The sequence below is a fragment of the Schistocerca serialis genome, chromosome 9 (assembly GCF_023864345.2).
Source record: "Schistocerca serialis cubense isolate TAMUIC-IGC-003099 chromosome 9, iqSchSeri2.2, whole genome shotgun sequence".
Lineage (NCBI taxonomy): Eukaryota > Metazoa > Arthropoda > Insecta > Orthoptera > Acrididae > Schistocerca > Schistocerca serialis.
In genome coordinates, this window is record NC_064646.1 from 69,392,095 (window position 1) to 69,410,508 (window position 18,414).

Below are 18,414 nucleotides of genomic sequence, written 5' to 3' on the forward strand. Positions count from 1 at the left end.
GGTGATCAAAAACTCAGTATAAATTTGAAAACTTAATAAACCACGGAATAATGTTGATGGAGAGGTAAAAATTGACACTCATGCTTGGAATGACATAGGATTTTATTACAACAAAAAAAGAAAGTTCACAAAATGTCCGACAGATGGCGCTGGACAGCAAAACGTCAGTGACTGCGCATGATAATCGTGTATAAAAGGAGCTGTAATGAGAGAGAGAGAGAGAAAATCAGATACGTCAGCAGTCGCAGCATGTTGACATTACCTGAAAAGGAGCTTTCAGTGAAGCTGTATTATCAGACGCGTGAAAGATCTCTTGCGCGCGTCGTTTGGTGATGATCGTGTGCTCAGCCGCCACTTTCGTCATGCTTGGCCTCCCAGGTCCCCAGACCTCAGTCCGTGCGATTACTGGCTTTGGGGGTTACCTGAAGTCGCAAGTGTATCGTGGTCGACCGACATTTCTAGGGATGCTGAAAGACAACATCCGACGCCAATGCCTCACCATAACTCCGGACATGCTTTACAGTGCTGTTCACAACATTATTCCTCGACTACAGCTATTGTTGAGGAAAGATGGTGGACATATTGAGCATTTCCTGTAAAGAACATTATCTTTGCTTTGTCTTACTTTGTTATGCTAATTATTCCTATTCTGATCAGATGAAGTGCCATCTGTCGGAGATTTTTTTGGACTTCGTATTTTTTTGGGTTCTAATAAAACTCCATGTCATTCCAAGCAAGTGTGCCAATTTGTACCTCTCTACCTACGTTATTCCGTGATTTATTCAGTTTTCAAATTTATACTGACTTTTTGATCACCCAGTAGATTTAACATGCCGGATATTGACACACGTGCTCCCCTAATTGTTTTTAGCAGTGTATTTCACTTAGCCTTTTAATTACTTTTAGATTTTTAGCAATAAGTAAGAGAAAAAACAGATAAATATAAAACAAGGAGATTCCCTGCACTCGCTCACGTATCTTTTTAGGGCTGGTGCGAGGCCCTAGTTGAATGTTTGGAAAGAGAATATTTAAAGCTTATTTCATAAGCTCACTCAAATAATTCACTTAAGGACATTTGCAGGACAACATGAAATGTATTTGCAGTTGCGAGTACGAACAACCATGAGCACTATAAGGAAATGAGGACAATGAAAGATTTTGCAGGACCGAGACTAGAAACCGGATTTCGCAGTTTACTTGAGCGGTCGCCTTATCCGCTTCGGCTCTCCGTGCGCGACCCACGGTCAGACCCCAAACTTCCATCTGTCGTCATTCCTGCGCCACTGCCTGTACTCGCACACGCGTTATGTAATTACCATACAAGGGAGGACATTTTAATCGTGACTTAGGAACAGCGACATATGGAAGCCTGGGCCTGGCCGTGGGTCGTGCACGGATATCCAAAGCGGTTAAGGAGAGCATTCGTGTAAAACGAAAAATCTCCTAATACTCGAATACGTAGCGCAGCCGATAGATGGCGGCTGACTTCAGTTCAAGCGTCATCCTCTGCCGAAACTTCCGATATCGTCTTTCGAATTGTACATTTTAACTTTTTTTTACAGACTGCTTGTGACAACTAAGCTCGGAAGCAACATGATCACCAAAGACTCGAAATTCGTCAGTCAGCTTCTGCATAATTTCTACCGCATTCTTAAAAACAGCACCGGTGTGCATGCGAGGGAATGCGTTATTTATTTACTTACTTTTAATTTTTATTACCAATGTGTTCCAAAACGCCGCACATAATAACGGGAATTTTCTAGGGTCATATCTCAGGTTCCATTGGTGATAAAAAGATAGGATCATGTGGTTTGGATAGTCCTTGGGCTAGGGACCACTCGTATACCCAACAAAAGGATAGTCTTACTCTGAGTATCCTACAGTACATAGTCAAAGTTTGAATATTAAAAACTTCCTCCAGTTTTGGCAAATGGAGACAATAGGCTGGTTCTTTTTGCATTGTATGTGGTCTACGTGTCGCCTTTAAGGGCTCATGGACGCACTGTTTAGTTCGTGGGCGGCTCCTGAGAAAATTCGAAAAAAGCGCTTTTCACCATTTTTTGCGGTCAGCAGCGGATATATAAATAACTAATGTAGCAAATTACTCACATTTCAACGATATATGCTCTAGGCTTTTATCTAGAAGCACCATCTTCTCGTTTCTGTATTTGTTACCGAGAAACAACCAAAAAATGGTTTTGGGTGCCAAAACCGACCCTGGATTCCAAGGTGGCTGTGCATAGTTAATGGCTGAAATATTTATGATATATTCCTAAGATCCCGATCGCGAATAACCTTGAAACTTTTCTTGATACATTTAACCGTTTTCTAGATACAGAGATTCAAAATTTCCCTACTTGCACACGTAAAATGTAGTGTGAGGCTAAAGCGTCATTTATAAAGTGGCGAATCATGGTGGAATATTCTATAAAGCGTCTCAGTTATCATCAGAAGCATTCTAGGAACCCCATATTCTAGAACTGAAGCATATGCAAAAGTTTTATGTACGTAAAATCCGGCTTCAGGTGTGAAATTAGTTTAGCGTTATTTCAATGTCACATAGGTAAACTATCAAAATTTTACTGAGCCCATAAAGTTTTTTTCATATGACTGGCATGCCCTGCTGTAGGGGAAAAAATGGAACAAGCGGGAATAATGCTGCTCTCCGAGCACAAAAACGGCAATACGCTCCTGTTTAAAAGACTCTGACTGAAAGATGGGGTGCCAACTGCGTTATTCTGCCTTCTTCAGCACCTTTAAAATTTTTTACATGCGAAAATATTTGCACTTTTTTATGCTGAGAGAGAAGGCGGCAGAGATAGTGGGAAAGCAACGGAAAAGTACCAAGTACTGCAAGATAATAGACAGTGGTTGTGGCATAGAAAGAGCGAAGAGACATTGGCAGCGTGAGAGAAAGAGAAGGACACAGTTGCAGTGGAACATAGTTGACAGGGACAGAACAGCGCTAGGGAAAGAGCGAAGGAGACTGTGCCAATGGGACCAGAATAAAGAGAAGGACAAAGTGGAAGTGGGTGAGAACCAGTGATAGTGAGTGACAAAGTCTGTGACAGTGACAATGAGGAAGAGAGAGATCGTGAAAGCGAGAAGAGACAGCAACGGCGGGAAGTAATGAATGAGATAGGAGCAGTAAGAGAGAGCAAGAGGGAGAGAGAGGGAGAGGAGACAGTAGTAGAAGGACGGAATGAAGGAGACTGGCTGTGAAACAGGAGGGAGTGACAGCTGGCGAGAGACGAAGAGATAATGACCATGAGTTGGGCTGAATAAGTGAATGAGAATGGGCAAACAGGAGTGGATGGGTATGAGCGAGTTACAGTGATGGACTAGTGGATGTCAACGAATTATAGTGAAGGCAGCTTGTGGGAGTGAAAGGTGAGTTACATGTTAAAAAGAGCGCGCATACGTTCGCATGCCAAAATTTTTGAAGGTGCTGTGGAAGTTAGAATGAGGCAGCTGGTAGCCCACTGTTCGGTCAGAGTTTTTTTGAACTAGCAGCATATTCGTCCTTTTTGTGCTCCGATGGGAGCATTTCTCCGCTGGTTAGAATTTGCCTGTGTTTCTCCCTTTTGCAAGGAGTCCTTGTGGCTTTTGATTCCACACAATTGTCCTCCAGAGCAATAGGCATATTTGTATCACATTGATTATCTTTGCTTTCTATGTCTGACACCTGAAATAAATATAATGTAGTGCGTATCTTACTATTCATATAGTTAAATTTCGGACATAATCATTGTTTTCTATAATTTTAGTGCCTTGAACAGAAGAAGAATGGCTACAAATTGCCGATGATTTTGAAAGTAGTGGGATTCTCCAAACATTATTGGTGCTATGAATGGGAAACATGTAGTCTTTCAGGCTCGCAAGAAAGAAGGCAGTGTATACTTTAGTTATAAAGGGACTCATTGGACTGTGCTATTAGCACTGATAATATCAACTAATAGAGTTCTATACTTCGATGTAGGCAGTAATGGTAGAATATCTGATTAAGTTTTCAATAATCGTAACTATCAGAATGTCTTGAGTATAATTCTCTTATTTACCGTTCTTCGAACATTACGGGGTGCAACTGTTCAGACACCATATGTCATTGTTGCTGACGATGCTTTTCTGCTTAAAAAACAATATTTATAATGAAGGCTTAGTCTTTTAGAGGTCAACCAGCGCCACAACCTGGCTAAAAAAAGGAAGCGGTTGACAGTACACATCCTGGGTCATGAAAGAATCATCGATTGCGTAATGGAAGGCAGCGTGAGGGGCAAAATTTGTAGTGCGGGCGAGGGGTGTCTTTTGTAAGCAGATAAAACAAATGTTGGTAGCAGTTGCTAAGCAGAGGTGAAGGGGCTGATGCAATATAGATTCGCTTATGGAGTTGCTTTTGTTAACAGGGTTCGAACTGGTGTCTCCACGATGTTGCTATCTCGACTAAAAGCATCCTGCGAACGCCTTAATTATTTTGGAACAGAAGTAGAATGGAATGTGCAGATAGGTGAGACTATTGGAGACTACTGAGGGTCCACTTGTTCGGGCAGACATAGAACTGCGTATGCCGACTGGAAGACGTGAGTGGGCAGAACACTACTCAGGGTTCAGTTATCAACTGTTCACGCAGCACTTATACGAGAGAAAGATACGACGTAATGTGTTGTTGGACGTGGTTGACAAGTACATATCTTCACTATGAGAACGCCACTCCTGCCACCAGTCTTGTTGTCTCTACTGGCTACAAGTGGATTTTCACAAAGGGTTCCGCATCTCAACCGACCGACAAGGAGATAACGCGAATGCATCTGCTCTTCGCCTCATACGTTATGGCAGTGACATTTTGCTTTGCAGATTACAACTAATGTAAACATTGTATTACATTGCTGAGTCGAGTGGGAGTCTTGAACCAGATACTTCAAATGTTCTGTGACAGGCTGGTATGGGACTTTTCTGACTTGCGCCACACGGTTGTGAAATGTACGTTCCCTCAAAATGGGTCAGGAGTGCATTATATCTACTGGGTGACAATTATTGAAATATGTGAAAAAAAACGTAAATTAGTTTCCTACTACGGGGTGCACATTATTAAACATGTAAAGGTCACTAAAGATATTTGGATTTGGGTTCTAGCATATTCGATATGCCTGCGATGATTGACGATGATGAGGCGCAGACGAATAGCGAAATTCTGCATGACCTGCCGAAGTGTCGGAACATCGATGCTGTCGATGACCTATTGAATGGCTGTTCTCAGCTCAGCAATGGTTTTGGAGTTATTGCTGTAGATATTGTCTTTAATATAGCCCCACAAAAAGGAGCCGCATTGGCACCCCATACCATCACGCCGGGTGATACGCCAGTATGGCGATGACGAATACACATTTCCAATGTGTGTTCACCGCGATGTCGATAAACACGGATGCGACCATCATGGTGCTGTAAACAGAACCTGGATTCATCGGAAAAAATGACGTTTCGCCGTTCGTGCACCCAGGTGCTTCGTTGAGTACACCATCGCAGGTGCTCCTGTCTGTGATGCAGCGTCAAGGGTAACCGCAGCAACGGTCTCCGAGCTGATAGTCCATGCTGCTGCAAAGGTCGTCGAACTGTTCTTGCAGACGGTTTTGGCTTGCAAACGTCCCCAACTGTTGACTCAGGGATCGAGACGTGGCTGCACGATCCGTTACAGTCATGCGGATAAGATGCCCGTCATCTCGAGTGCTAGAGATACGAGGCCATTGGGATCCAGCACGGCGTTCCGTATTACCCTCCTGAACCCACCGATTCCATATTCTGCTAACAGTCATTGGATGTCGACAAACGCGAGCAGCAATGTCGCGATACGATAAACCGCAATCGCGATAGGCTACAATCCGACCTTTATCAAAGTCGGAAACGTGATGGTACGCATTTGTCCTCCTTACACGAGGCATCACAACAACGTTTCACCAGGCAACGCCGGTCAACTGCTGTTTGTGTATGAGAAATCGGTTGGAAGCTTTCCTCATCAGCACGTTGTAGGTGTCGCCACCGTCGCCAACCTTATGTGAATGCTCTGAAAAAGCTAATCATTTACATATCACAGCATCTTCTTCCTGTCGGTTAAATTTCGCGTCTGTAGCACATCATCTTCGTGGTGTAGCAATTTTAATGCCCAGTAGTGTATTAACTGGATTAAATGATTACATGCATCTCTACAAGAACAGACCCTGTTGACGACACACAGCTGTATGAAATGCTTCGAAGTTAATTCACTAAGTGCGAATTCCTCGACAGCAGCTATATTAAGTATAGATCTGCTACCCAACAGTGACATATGAAAATTTGTGCTGTACAAAGACTCGAAGTGCCCGCTTATCCCGAGTGGTCACATTAAACACGTCGGCTATCCCTGCACGTTCCCCTCACCGATGCAAACTTTGTATGTTAATATTGAGTAGTAGATCTATACCTAGCACAGCTGATGTATAGGAATTTGCAGTTAGCGAATTAATTTAGAAATGGATTAAAAGTTTCAAATAACTTCCGGGAATTCAGCCAGGTAACACTTTTAGCGACCGCCGATATTTCGGCGGGAGAACACCCCGCCAATTTCAAGGCAAACTGCAACGGACAGGCGGCGTACATGCAAATTTGAAACTTCGCTTCTCGGACTGAAGCAGGAAAAATAACACACACACTGAACTCTAGTGCCACCAAAGATGACCAAAGTCAGAGCTATCGATAGTGAGACTATGAATTCGCAGGTGAGGTAGCATTGACTCTGTCCCTCTGTTTTTTGACAAAAGAGAGAGCCGGATTCCAAACAGAGTTTAAACAGAAACCTCCATCCCTGTTAACGAGGTTGCTCGCTAATTTAATCTCAACTGCCTCCCTAATAACACTGTCCCAATAGCTGGACGTGCATGCCAATATCTCGGTGTTATTATATAACATGGGGTGACCAGTATCCAAGCAATGTTTGGCAATAGCAGATCTACTTGGCTGCTGTAATCGTGTGTGCCTTTTATGCTCAGTACATCGGTCCTCCACCGTCCTGATAGCTTGACCAATATATACCATGCCGCAGCTACAAGGAATACGATATACACCCGCATTACGCAGTCCAAGATCATCCTTAACGGAACTCAACAGAGCTCTAATTTTAGATGGAGGTCGGAAAACACATTTCACATCGTATTTACGTAAAATACGACCTAAGTCTACTGCCTTTTTGCCGTAAGTAGGAAACACGTCCAACAAGATCGATCGTATTTTACGTAAATACGATGTGAAATGTGTTTTCCGACCTCCATCTAAAATTAGAGCACTGTTAAGTTCCGTTAAGGATGATCTTGGACTGCGTAAGGCGCGTGTATATCGTATTCCTTGTAGCTGCGGCATGGAATATATTGGTCAAACTATCAGGACCGTGGAGGACCGATGTACTGAGCATAAAAGGCACACACGATTACAGCAGCCAAGTAGATCTGCTACTGCCGAACATTGCTTGGATACTGGTCACCACATGTTATATAATAACAACGAGATATTGGCATGCAAGTCCAGCTATTGGGACAGTGTTATTAGGGAGGCAGTTGAGATTAAATTAGCGAGCAACCTCGTTGACAGGGATGGAAGTTTCTGTTTAAACTCTGTTTGGAATCCGGCTCTCTCCTTTGTCAAAAAACAGAGGGACAGAGTCAATGCTACCTCACCTGCGAATTCATAGTCTCACTATCGATAGCTCTGACTTTGGTCATCTTTGGTGGCACTAGTGTTCAGTGTGTGTGTTATCTTTCCTGCTTCAGTCCGAAAAGCGAGGTTTTAAATTTGCATGTACGCCGCCTGTCCGTTGCAGTTTGCCCTGAACATGGCGGGGTGTTCTCCCGCCGAAATATCGGCGGTCGCTGAAAGTGTTACCTGGCTCAATTCCCGGAAGTTATTTGAAAGTTGTATACTCCAGGAGAAACTCAGGTCTCACATAGATTAAAAGTGTTTATCTGTTGCGACAGTGAGGACAGATCGACGAGAAAGGAAGTGGCAGCTTACAAGGTGAGTTAGTACGATCAAATATAAGTAACTTGCAAGGGGGTAACGCTCAATAGAACGAGAAGCATTATTAGTATAAGAACCAGAGTTAAAAGAAAGAGAAGAATTCAAGAGAGCCGTGCGGTTCTAGGCGCTTCAGTCTGGAACCGCGTGACCGCTACGGTCGCAGGTTCGAATCCTGCCTCGGGCATGGATGTGTGTGATGTCCTTAGGTTAGTTAGGTTTAAGTAGTTCTAAGTTCTAGGGGACTGATGACGACAGATGTTAAGTCCCATAGTGCTCAGAGCCAAATCAAGAGAAGGGGGAGGGAGAGAAAGAGAGAGAGAGAGAGAGAGAGAGAGAGAGAGAGAGAGAGAGAGAGAGGAATCATAACACGAAAGGAATGCCTTTGTTTAGGAACGAGACGAGCGTAGCTCATTGAATACCGATAGAGAAAGCGCGAGTAGGCTTGATCGTGCGGCAACAAACACGCGCCGAGGGAAAGAGTACTCACCCAGCACTAGTGGTGGCAGTCTTTCGCTCGCAGAGTTCCATCATGCGGGTGGCTTCTGCTCCGCCATGCCTGGCTCAAGATCCGTTTCGAGTGGACTGCGGACACTGTGGAGTAGCTGTTTGCAAAGTCGCGAGCCTACGACAGAGCGTGCTGCGAGCAGGCTGCACGAATAGAGGTAGATAAGATTAAGCGGAACTCAGCGCTGACAAAGTGATAACGGACTCGAAACACGTACTTTCTGCAATGACACGTCGGTAAAGAGTGGGTGGGAGGGGTGGGGAGGGGAGTGGGGGGTGGGGAGGGGAAGGAGGAAGGAGGAGTGAGCGTGTTAAGACGACAGGAGGAAAGATATACAGCTTATTTGTGGAATGTGATTTCTGAAGTCAGTAGTTCCAAAATTTCGGTAAGTCTGGCAACTGCTGTAAGGATTCCAACATGTTAATCGTGTAGACAAATTTTTGCTAGTTAAGCAGCAAAATAACAGATGTTGGTGAGGAAGAGAGGATATAAAATGCAAACTGGCACTAGAGAAAAGAGCCTTCATAAAAAAGGCAAATCTGTCGACATAGAATATAAATTGAAATGTTTGGAAGTCTTTTCGGAAGGTGTTTCTCCTGACTGTGACCTCGTAGTCGAAATGGGACAAATGGTTCAAATGGCTCTGAGCACTATGGGACTCAACTGCTGAGGTCATTAGTCCCCTAGAACTTAGAACTGGTTAAACCTAACTAACCTAAGGACATCACAAACATCCATGCCCGAGGCAGGATTCGAACCTGCGACCGTAGCGGTCTTGCGGTTCCAGACTGCAGCGCCTTTAACCGCACGGCCACTTCGGCCGGCCGAAATGGGACATTGGAAGATAAATTCGATACTCGATGTAATCGAATAAAACTGTAATAACCATCGCTATCGACGATTCATCGAATGTAAAAGCTATATTTAGACATACTGATGCCAAAATATTCTATTTTAAAATTCAGAATGATTATGATAGCACGTGTTATTTAAAAGTTTCGGAAGTGGGTTTTAGGAATTAATGAAGAACAGGAAAAAGCAGATTTAACTGTACATTATTTTACATATAAATAGAGAAATCTTAGGAAAAAATAAAAAATGTTCTACAACAGCAAATGAAGAAATAGAAAAAAATCATTCAAAATTCAGATAATATACACTACTGGCCATTAAAATTGCTACACCAAGAAGAAATGCAGATGATAAAAGGGTGTTCATTGGACAAATATACTATACTAGAACTGACATGTGATTACATTTTCACGCAATTTGGGTGCAAAGATCCTGAGAGATCAGTACCCAGAAAAACCACCTCTGGCCGTAATAACGGCCTTGATACGCCTGGGCATTGAGTCAAACAGAGCTTGGATGGCGTGTACAGGTACAGCTGCCCATGTAGTTTCAACACGATACCACAGTTCATCAAGAGTAGTGGCTGGCGTATTGTGACCAGCCAATTGCTAGGCCACCATTGACCAGACGTTTTCAATTGGTGGGAGATCTGGAGAATGTGCTGCCCAGGGCAGCAGTCAAACATTTTCTGTGTCCAGAAAGGCTCGTACAGGACCTACAGCCGGCCGTGGTGGCCGTGCGGTTCTAGGCGCTCCAGTCCGGAACCGCGTGACTGCTACGGTCGCAGGTTCGAATCCTGCCTCGGGCATGGATGTGTGTGGTGTCCTTAGGATAGTTAGGTTTAAGTAGTTCTAAGTTCTAGGGGACTGATGATCTCAGATGTTGAGTCCCATAGTGCTCAGAGCCATTTTGAACAGGGCCTACAACATGCGGTCGTGCATTATCCTGCTGAAATGTAGGGTTTCGCAGGTATCGAATGAAAGGCAGAGCCACGGGTCGTAACACATCTGAAATGTAACGTCCACTGTTCAAAGTGCCGTCAATGCGAACAATAGGTGACCGAGACGTGTAAACAATGCCACACCATCACGCCAGGTGGCGATGACGAATACACGCTTCCAATGTGTGTTCACCGCGATGTCGCCAAACACGGATGCGACCATCATGATGCTGTAAACAGAACCTGGATTCATCCGAAAAAATGACGTTTTGTCATTCGTGCACCCAGGTTCGCCGTTGAGTACACCATCGCAGGTGCTTCTGTCTGTGATGCAGCGTCAAGGGTAACCGCAGCCATGGTCTCCGAGCTGATAATCCACGCTGCTGTAAACGTCGTCGAACTGTTCGTGCATATGGTTGTTGTCTTGCAAACGTCCCCATCTGTTGACTCAGGGATCGACACGTGGCTGCACGATCCGTTACAGCCATGCGGATAAGATGACTGTCGTCTCGACTGCTAGTGATACGAGGCTGTTGGGATCCAGCACGGCGTTCCGTATTACCCTCCTGAACCAACCGATTCCATATTCTGCTAACATTCATTGGATCTCGACCAACGCGAGCAGCAATGTCGCGATACGATAAACCGCAATCGCGATAGGCTACAATCCGACGTGATGGTACGCATTTCTCTTCCTTACACGAGGCATCACAACAACGTTTCACCAGGCAACGCCGGTCAACTGCTGTTTGTGTATGAGAAATAGGTTGGAAACTTTCCTCATGTCAGCACATTGTAGGTGTCGCCACCGGCGCAAATCTTGTGTGAATGCTCTGAAAAGCTAATCATTTGCATATCACAGCATCTTCTTCCTGTCGGTTAAATTTGACGTCTGTAGAACGTCATCTTCGTGGTGCAGTAATTTTAATGGCCACTAGTGTAACTATAAATTATAACGTAAGGTCTTACTCAATGAGGGCAAAGCTAAACAAAACTAATCAACCACGCTTGATAACTAGATATGGGAGTCGCAGCCAGGGAGGCATATTGCAATACTTCGCATACGATTCATCAGCTTGCATGCGAATTCCAAGCGGTCAGCGATCGACTGCTGCGATCTGCAATTTGCCCGCACTCGTGTCGTCTCCGGACAGACCGCACGCCCTGGTGATCGATCGCTGTGACCAACCGCTCGTGTGTGGGTCCCTGCGGTCGCCCGGCAACAAAACCAGCTGATGATACCTACAAATTGAGGATCATTGGTATTCCGAGCGTAGCGCAGCAGAACTTCGCGCTCCCCTTTTGGAGTTATCTGGGATGGCTCTGTCGGCCCAGACAGAGTGCATGCGTCTCCTTGTCATCAACATCGCCTATGCGTGTCCAATAGAAACAAGAGTAGAGCTCCGCCAGCACCGTGGGACACTGGATCAGAGACAGTTTTCTGACACCTGATGATCTTCGCATAAGGGAGTGGAGGCGTCCATATAGCAATGCAAGTGGTTTGCCGAAAACATGCACAGGGTGAAATTTTATTAGAGACGTTCTTGTACTGCTATTTGCAAGGAATCGCTCTGTGGCGTCCGAGTGTCCGTATTTTGGTGCGTCCTGTATACAGGATGTTTCAAATTAATGGCTTAAATACGTACATTTGAAAGTACTTGGTACTAGAAGCAAAAAAGTCTTAGTAAACATAGGTCCACAACGAGCTGTTATTGAGATAATTGCGACTCTATAGTTACCACGCACCACTGACTTGATCCTGTGTAAACGTAATCCCACTTAGGAAAAACGTAACAATATTGTAGAAAGTTAAGAAAAGTTATTAAAGATACTTTGGTAGATTTGCAGGGGTTCTGAATGAACACAATAATAGTTACACAGCTGAACGGCCCGCATCTCGTGGTCGTGCGGTAGCGTTCTCGCTTCCCACGCCCGGGTTCCCGGGTTCGATTCCCGGCGGGGTCAGGGATTTTCTCTGCCTCGTGATGGCTGGGTGTTGTGTGCTGTCCTTAGGTTAGTTAGGTTTAAGTAGTTCTAAGTTCTAGGGGACTGATGACCATAGCTGTTAAGTCCCATAGTGCTCAGAGCCATTTGAACAGCTGAACGCTTAGGTAAAGGAGAGGTCCAGAATGCCGTCCTTGTAGCCTATATCCGTCGCCGCAGTGAGTTTAAAATCCTTTCAAAGACGCCTGAATCATTTCGAAATTCTTGAATAACACTGACAAGTCTGTCATCGAATTCTTCAACCGTATTGACCATAGGGCCAGCACTACACCTCCAAAGTGGCCCCAAACCCAGTAATCTATGGGGTTCAGATAAGACGGCCTTGGAGGCCGCGGCACAGGTCCTTCTCGCCCAATCCGTCTATGGCCACCTTGCGCGTTAGATTTCATCTCACCACAGCAGCAGTAGGTGCTGGTGCCCCATCATGCACATACCACATCATCTGGCGTTACTCTAAGCGAATATCCTCAAGGAATCCTGCAAGATGATGCCACATAAACCGTAGGTAATCCGTCCATTAAGTTTGTCTGGTAACATGTATGGCCCAATAAGACGATCACTTGTGCCCCTAACCACACATTCGATGAGAAACGTCGCTGATGTGGAGCCCCACGCAGAGCATGTCGTTTGGAGCCTACATCACTCCAAACGTGAGAATTAACACACCATCACGAATGAACCCTGCTTCATCTGTAAAGTATGTGTTGCTGTCAAACGTAGGACTGCCTACAGCTGCCGGCCGGAGTGGCCGTGCGGTTCTAGGCGCTACGGTCTGGTACCGCGCCACCGCTACGGTCGCAGGTTCGAATCCTCCCTCGGGCATGGATGTGTGTGATGTCATTAGGTTAGTTAGGTTTAATTAGTTCTAAGTTATAGGCGACTGATGACCTCAGAAGTTAAGTCGCATGGTGCTCAGAGCGATTGGAACCATTTTTGAACTGCCTACAGCTAGAACCAAAGTCTACCTCACTAAGACATTAAACTCGGTGGAGGTGGTATAGGTACATTGCACTGCGGTTCATTATCCCTCAAACACTACAGTGGCTCTTTTCAGAAATTTGTGAAGCAAGTCTCCTTGTCGCGATTCCTGGAGAGTGTTTGACAGTTTGCAGCACTACACCTTCAAGAACAGGTGTAATCTGTGCAGACCTATCCAGAGTTTACACAGAATCATGCCAGTGGCGTCTGGTAACCACAAATTCGTAATCATCTCGCAAACGGTTCGTTTGTGGACCTATGTTTATTGAGACTTTTTTGCTTATAGTATTGTGTACTTTCAACTCCATGCATTTGTGCCATTTGTTATGATAAACTCTTCACAAACAATTTAGGAGACCATTAGAACAGCCCTCAAATAGTTTGCAGATGATGCTTTCGTTTATGTAGTAATAAAGTCATCAGAGAATCAAACCGAATTACGAGATGATTTAAACAAGATATCTGCATGGTGCGGAAAATTCGCAACTGACCCTGAGCAACAAAAAGTGTAAGAAGCTCCAACATAATACTAACAGAAGTCCGATAGATGTAAGTTACGGAGAATCACATAAATTTAAACGTTGTCGATTCACCTAAATACCTAGGGATTAAAATTAAGAACAACTTAAGTTGGAACCATCACGTAGAAACTATTTTGGGGAAGGCGAACCAAAGACTGCGTTTTATATGTATAACTCTTAGAACGTGCAACAAATATACTGAAGAAGCTGTCTACTTCATGCTCGCCCTTTCCGGGTAGGATTGAAGGAGAACATTGGATAAGTTTAAAGAGAGGCAGTTCGTTCAGTGTTACTACGAAATTGGGAAGGGAGCGTCACGAGTACGTAAGCGAATTGGGATTGGTAATTGTTAAAAGAAAAGCGTTTTTCGTTGCGGCGAGATCTTTTCAAGAAACTTCAAACGCTAATTTTCTGCTCCCAGTGCCAAAATATTTTATTGACTCGCACCTACGTAGGGAGAAATTACTATTGTAATGAAATAAGAGAAATCCGATCTCGTTTGCAGAGATACAGGTGATCATTTTTCGTTCGTAATATTAGAGAGTGAAAAGGTAGAGAACTGATCGGAATGTGGATCTGTAAACTCTCTGACGAACAAATGGTTCAAATGGCTCTGAGCACTATGGGACTTACAATCTGAAGTCATCAGTCCCCCAGACTTAGAACTACTTAAACCTAACTAACCTAAAGACATCACACACATCCATTCCCGAGGCAGGATTCGAACCTGCGACCGTAGCAGCAGCGCGGCACCGGACTGAAGCGCCTAGAACCACTCGGCCACAGCGCTGACCTCTGACGAACACTCAGGTGTGAATTGCATAGTAGTCATGTAAATATAAATGCTAATTTAAAATCAAGACACATGTGGCTTTCTGTTCCTTTCGCTAAACGCATAGGCTTTGACAATGAGATCAGACAAACGTTTTGAACCATCACTTAGTCCATACAGAAGCCCACTATTCGTTGTAAGCGAAGCTGCCGCTAACGAGCTATTGGTACCTCTCAAGACATGGCCAGACAGACTGTCGCATCCAGGCTGCATTAAAATCTCAGACTGTGCTAGGAATTATCTCTGATGGTGGGAGGGAGAGCGGTCGCTGCGACACTGTTTTCGAGTCCTAAGTCGCGTTCACAAAACCAGTATGGAGGTGGAATAAAATTCTGCTCTAAAGATGAGATACTGCTCTTCCTTGAAAAGTGTCCCACGCATAGAACTTATGATCGGTGCTGCAGATTGCGTCTGTGGAGAGGAGCGACGCGAGCACGTGGAGCGCACCTGAACCTCTCAATCGGCTGGAGCCTGCTCGTACAAAGCGCAGCTCAAGGCCACGGGAGCTGTGCTCCTTTCGTCGAATCCAAACCGCGGGTTGTAAGACCCTCCCGCTTCGTTCTGCGTTTGCCACATCTCAGTTGTACACTACTGGCCATTAAAATTGCTACACCAAGAAGAAATGCAGATGATAAACGGGTATTCATTGGACGAATATGTTATACTAGAACTGACATGTGATTACATTTTCACGCAATTTGAGTGCTTAGATCCTGAGAAATTAGTACCCTGAACTACCACCTCTGGCCGTAGTAACGGCCTTGATACGCCTGGGCATTGAGTCAAACAGAGCTTGGAAGGCGTGTACAGGTACAGTTGCCCATGCAGTTTCAACACGATACCACAGTTCATCAAGAGTAGTGACTGGCGTATTGTGACGGGCCAGTTGCTCGGCCATCATTGACCGGACGTTTTTAATTGGTGGGAGATCTGGAGAATGTGCTGGCCAGGGCAGCAGTCAAACATTTTCTGTGTCCAGAAAGGCTCGTACAGGACCTGCAACATGCGGTCGTGCATTATCCTGCTGAAAAGTAGGGTTTCGCAAGGGATCGAATAAAGGGTAGAGCCACGGGTCGTAACACATCTGAAATGCAACGTCCACTATCAAAATGCCGTCAATGCGAACAAGAGGTGACTTAGACGTGTAACCAATGCCACCCCATACCATCACGCCGGGTGATACGCCAGTATGGCGATGACGAATACACGCTTCCAATGAGCGTTCACCGCGATGTCGCCAACACAGATGCGACCATCATGATGCTGTAAACAGAACCCGGATTCATCCGAAAAAATGACGTTTTGTCGTTCGTGCACCCAGGTTCGTCGTCGAGTACACCATTGCAGGCGCTCCTGTCTGTGATGCAGCGTCAAGGGTAACCGCAGCAACGGTCTCCGAGCTGATAGTTCATGCTGCTGCAAACGTCGTCGAACTGTTCGTGCATATGGTTGTTGTCTTGCAAACGTCCCCATCTGTTGACTCAGGGATCGAGACGTGGCTGCAGGATCCGTTACAGCCATGCGGATAAGATGCCTGTCATCTCGACTCCTAGTGATACGAGGCCGTTGGGATCCAGCACGGCGTTCCGTATTACCCTCCTGAACCCACCGATTCCATATTCTGCTAACAGTCATTGGATCTCGACCAACGCGAGCAGCAATGTCGCGATACGATAAACCGCATCGCGATAGGCTACAATCCGACCTTTATCAAAGTCGAAAACGTGATGGTACTCATTTCTCTTCCGTACACGAGGCATCACAACAACGTTTCACAAGGCAACGCCAGTCAACTGCTGTTTGTGTATGAGAAATCGGTTGGAAACTTTCCTCATGTCAGCACGTTGTAGGTGTCGCCACAGGCGCCAAGCTTGTGTGAATGCTCTGAAAAGCTAATCATTTGCATATCGCAGCATCTTCTTCCTAACGGTTAAATTTCGAGTGTGTAGCACGTCATCTTCGTGGTGTAGCAACTTTAATGGCCAGTGGTGTATGTTCTCAGTTTCCCTTTAATTACTTTGATAACACTGCGGAACAATTTGTAACTTAATTTCTGCTGACTTCGATTCTTAGGCCGTTTTAGAGGTAAGTGGACATGCTCATTCCAAAAGTGTAACTACTTTTTCCTATCACGTCAAGTTTTGTTTCTACAGTTGTTGCGCATGAGATTACGCTTCCGACAGGTAACTTGTTTGTTACAGAAGGCAATGCATCACTCTGTCGGCGAACTTTAAACCAGTGACGACTGGAGGGGATAGTGACGCCGCGCGACTGGTTTAGATTCATACTGTCTAGATTAATGCTGTCAGTTACGCATGAGGCGCTGCAGTGAAGAGGTGTACTTGTCGCTCTGATATAGTGAAGCCGTTTTCCAACGAGTAGTGCAAGAATTTGTATTTACACATGATTATCTGTATTTACTTCTTATTTATACATAAACGAAAGTTTCTCTCTGCCTGCCGCTGGTAGTTCGCGTCGTAAGTGCTTAAACAGCCCCGATTCGTTTTGTTATACATGTGGCAGTTTTATCATTCCCAGCCAACGGACAAACATCGGTAATTTTGTCATGGAAGCCTATTTTGCTTATTTTAAAGTAAAAATTGGCGACCAAGATAAATCATGGGCCCCTACATCTACATCTACATCTACATCTACATGACTACTCTGCAATTCACATTTAAGTGCTTGGCAGAGGGTTCATCAAACTATAATCATACTATCTCTCTACCATTCCACTCCCGAACAGCGCGCGGGAAAAACGAGCATCTAAACCTTTCTGTTCGAGCTCTGATTTCTCTTATTTTATTTTGATGATCATTCCTACCTATGTAGGTTGTGCTCAACAAAATATTTTCGCATTCGGAAGAGAAAGTTGGTGACTGAAATTTCGTAAATAGATCTCTCCGCGACGAAAAACATCTTTGCTTTAATGACTTCCATCCCAACTCGCGTATCATATCTGCCACACTCTCTCCCCTATTACGTGATAATACAAAACGAGCTGCCCTTTTTTGCACCCTTTCGATGTCCTCCGTCAATTTCACCTGGTAAGGATCCCACACCACGCAGCAATATTCTAACAGAGGACGAACGAGTGCAGTGTAAGCTGTCTCTTTAGTGGACTTGTCGCATCTTCTAAGTGTCCTGCCAATGAAACGCAACCTTTGGTTCGCCTTCCCCACAATATTATCTATGTGGTCTTTCCAACTGAAGTTGTTCGTAATTTTAACACCCAGGTACTTAGTTGAATTGACAGCCTTGAGAATTGTACTATTTGTCGAGTAATCGAATTCCAACGGATTTCTTTTGGAACTCATGTGGATCATCTCACACTTTTCGTTTTTTAGCGTCAACTGCCACCTGCCACACCATACAGCAATCTTTTCTAAATCGCTTTGCGACTGATACTGGTCTTCGGGTGACCTTACTAGACGGTAAATTACAGCATCATCTGCGAACAACCTAAGAGAACTGCTCAGATTGTCACAAAGTCTGCAAGCAGTGTGTGGAGGGTTTGAGAATGTGGACACAAGGAACACGCGATAAACTTACGTTTGGTATACCAATGATTTGGCGAGAACCCAAAGACCTCTCCAGTGATTGTTACTTTTGTATAGTAAAATCGTCAGGATATAACAAAAAATATATAAAATAGATTACCCTACTTTAAAGTCAGCTATACGCCCTGTGCCTCATTCAGCTGAAATTCCAGTGCCATTGTTTCAAGAATTAACCTCTTTGGAAA

The 18,414-nt window shown here is 44.7% G+C and overlaps 1 protein-coding gene across 6 annotated transcripts in view; it reads right to left on the minus strand.

The window, feature by feature from the left end:
* The window catches only part of LOC126418638 (glucose-6-phosphate exchanger SLC37A2), a 420,139-nt gene that overhangs the window by 99,958 nt on the left and 301,767 nt on the right, over nt 1-18,414 (minus strand). The window contains exon 1 of one of the 6 annotated variants that reach the window (XM_050085492.1): nt 8,525-8,658. The exons of 4 other annotated variants lie outside the window; for them this stretch is intronic. In XM_050085492.1, coding sequence (XP_049941449.1) covers nt 8,525-8,568 — 44 coding nt within the window. In that variant the 5' untranslated portion in view covers nt 8,569-8,658. Of the gene's footprint in view, nt 1-8,524; nt 8,659-18,414 lie in introns of those variants that run through there. One more of the 6 variants, XM_050085493.1, reaches the window with a different exon arrangement.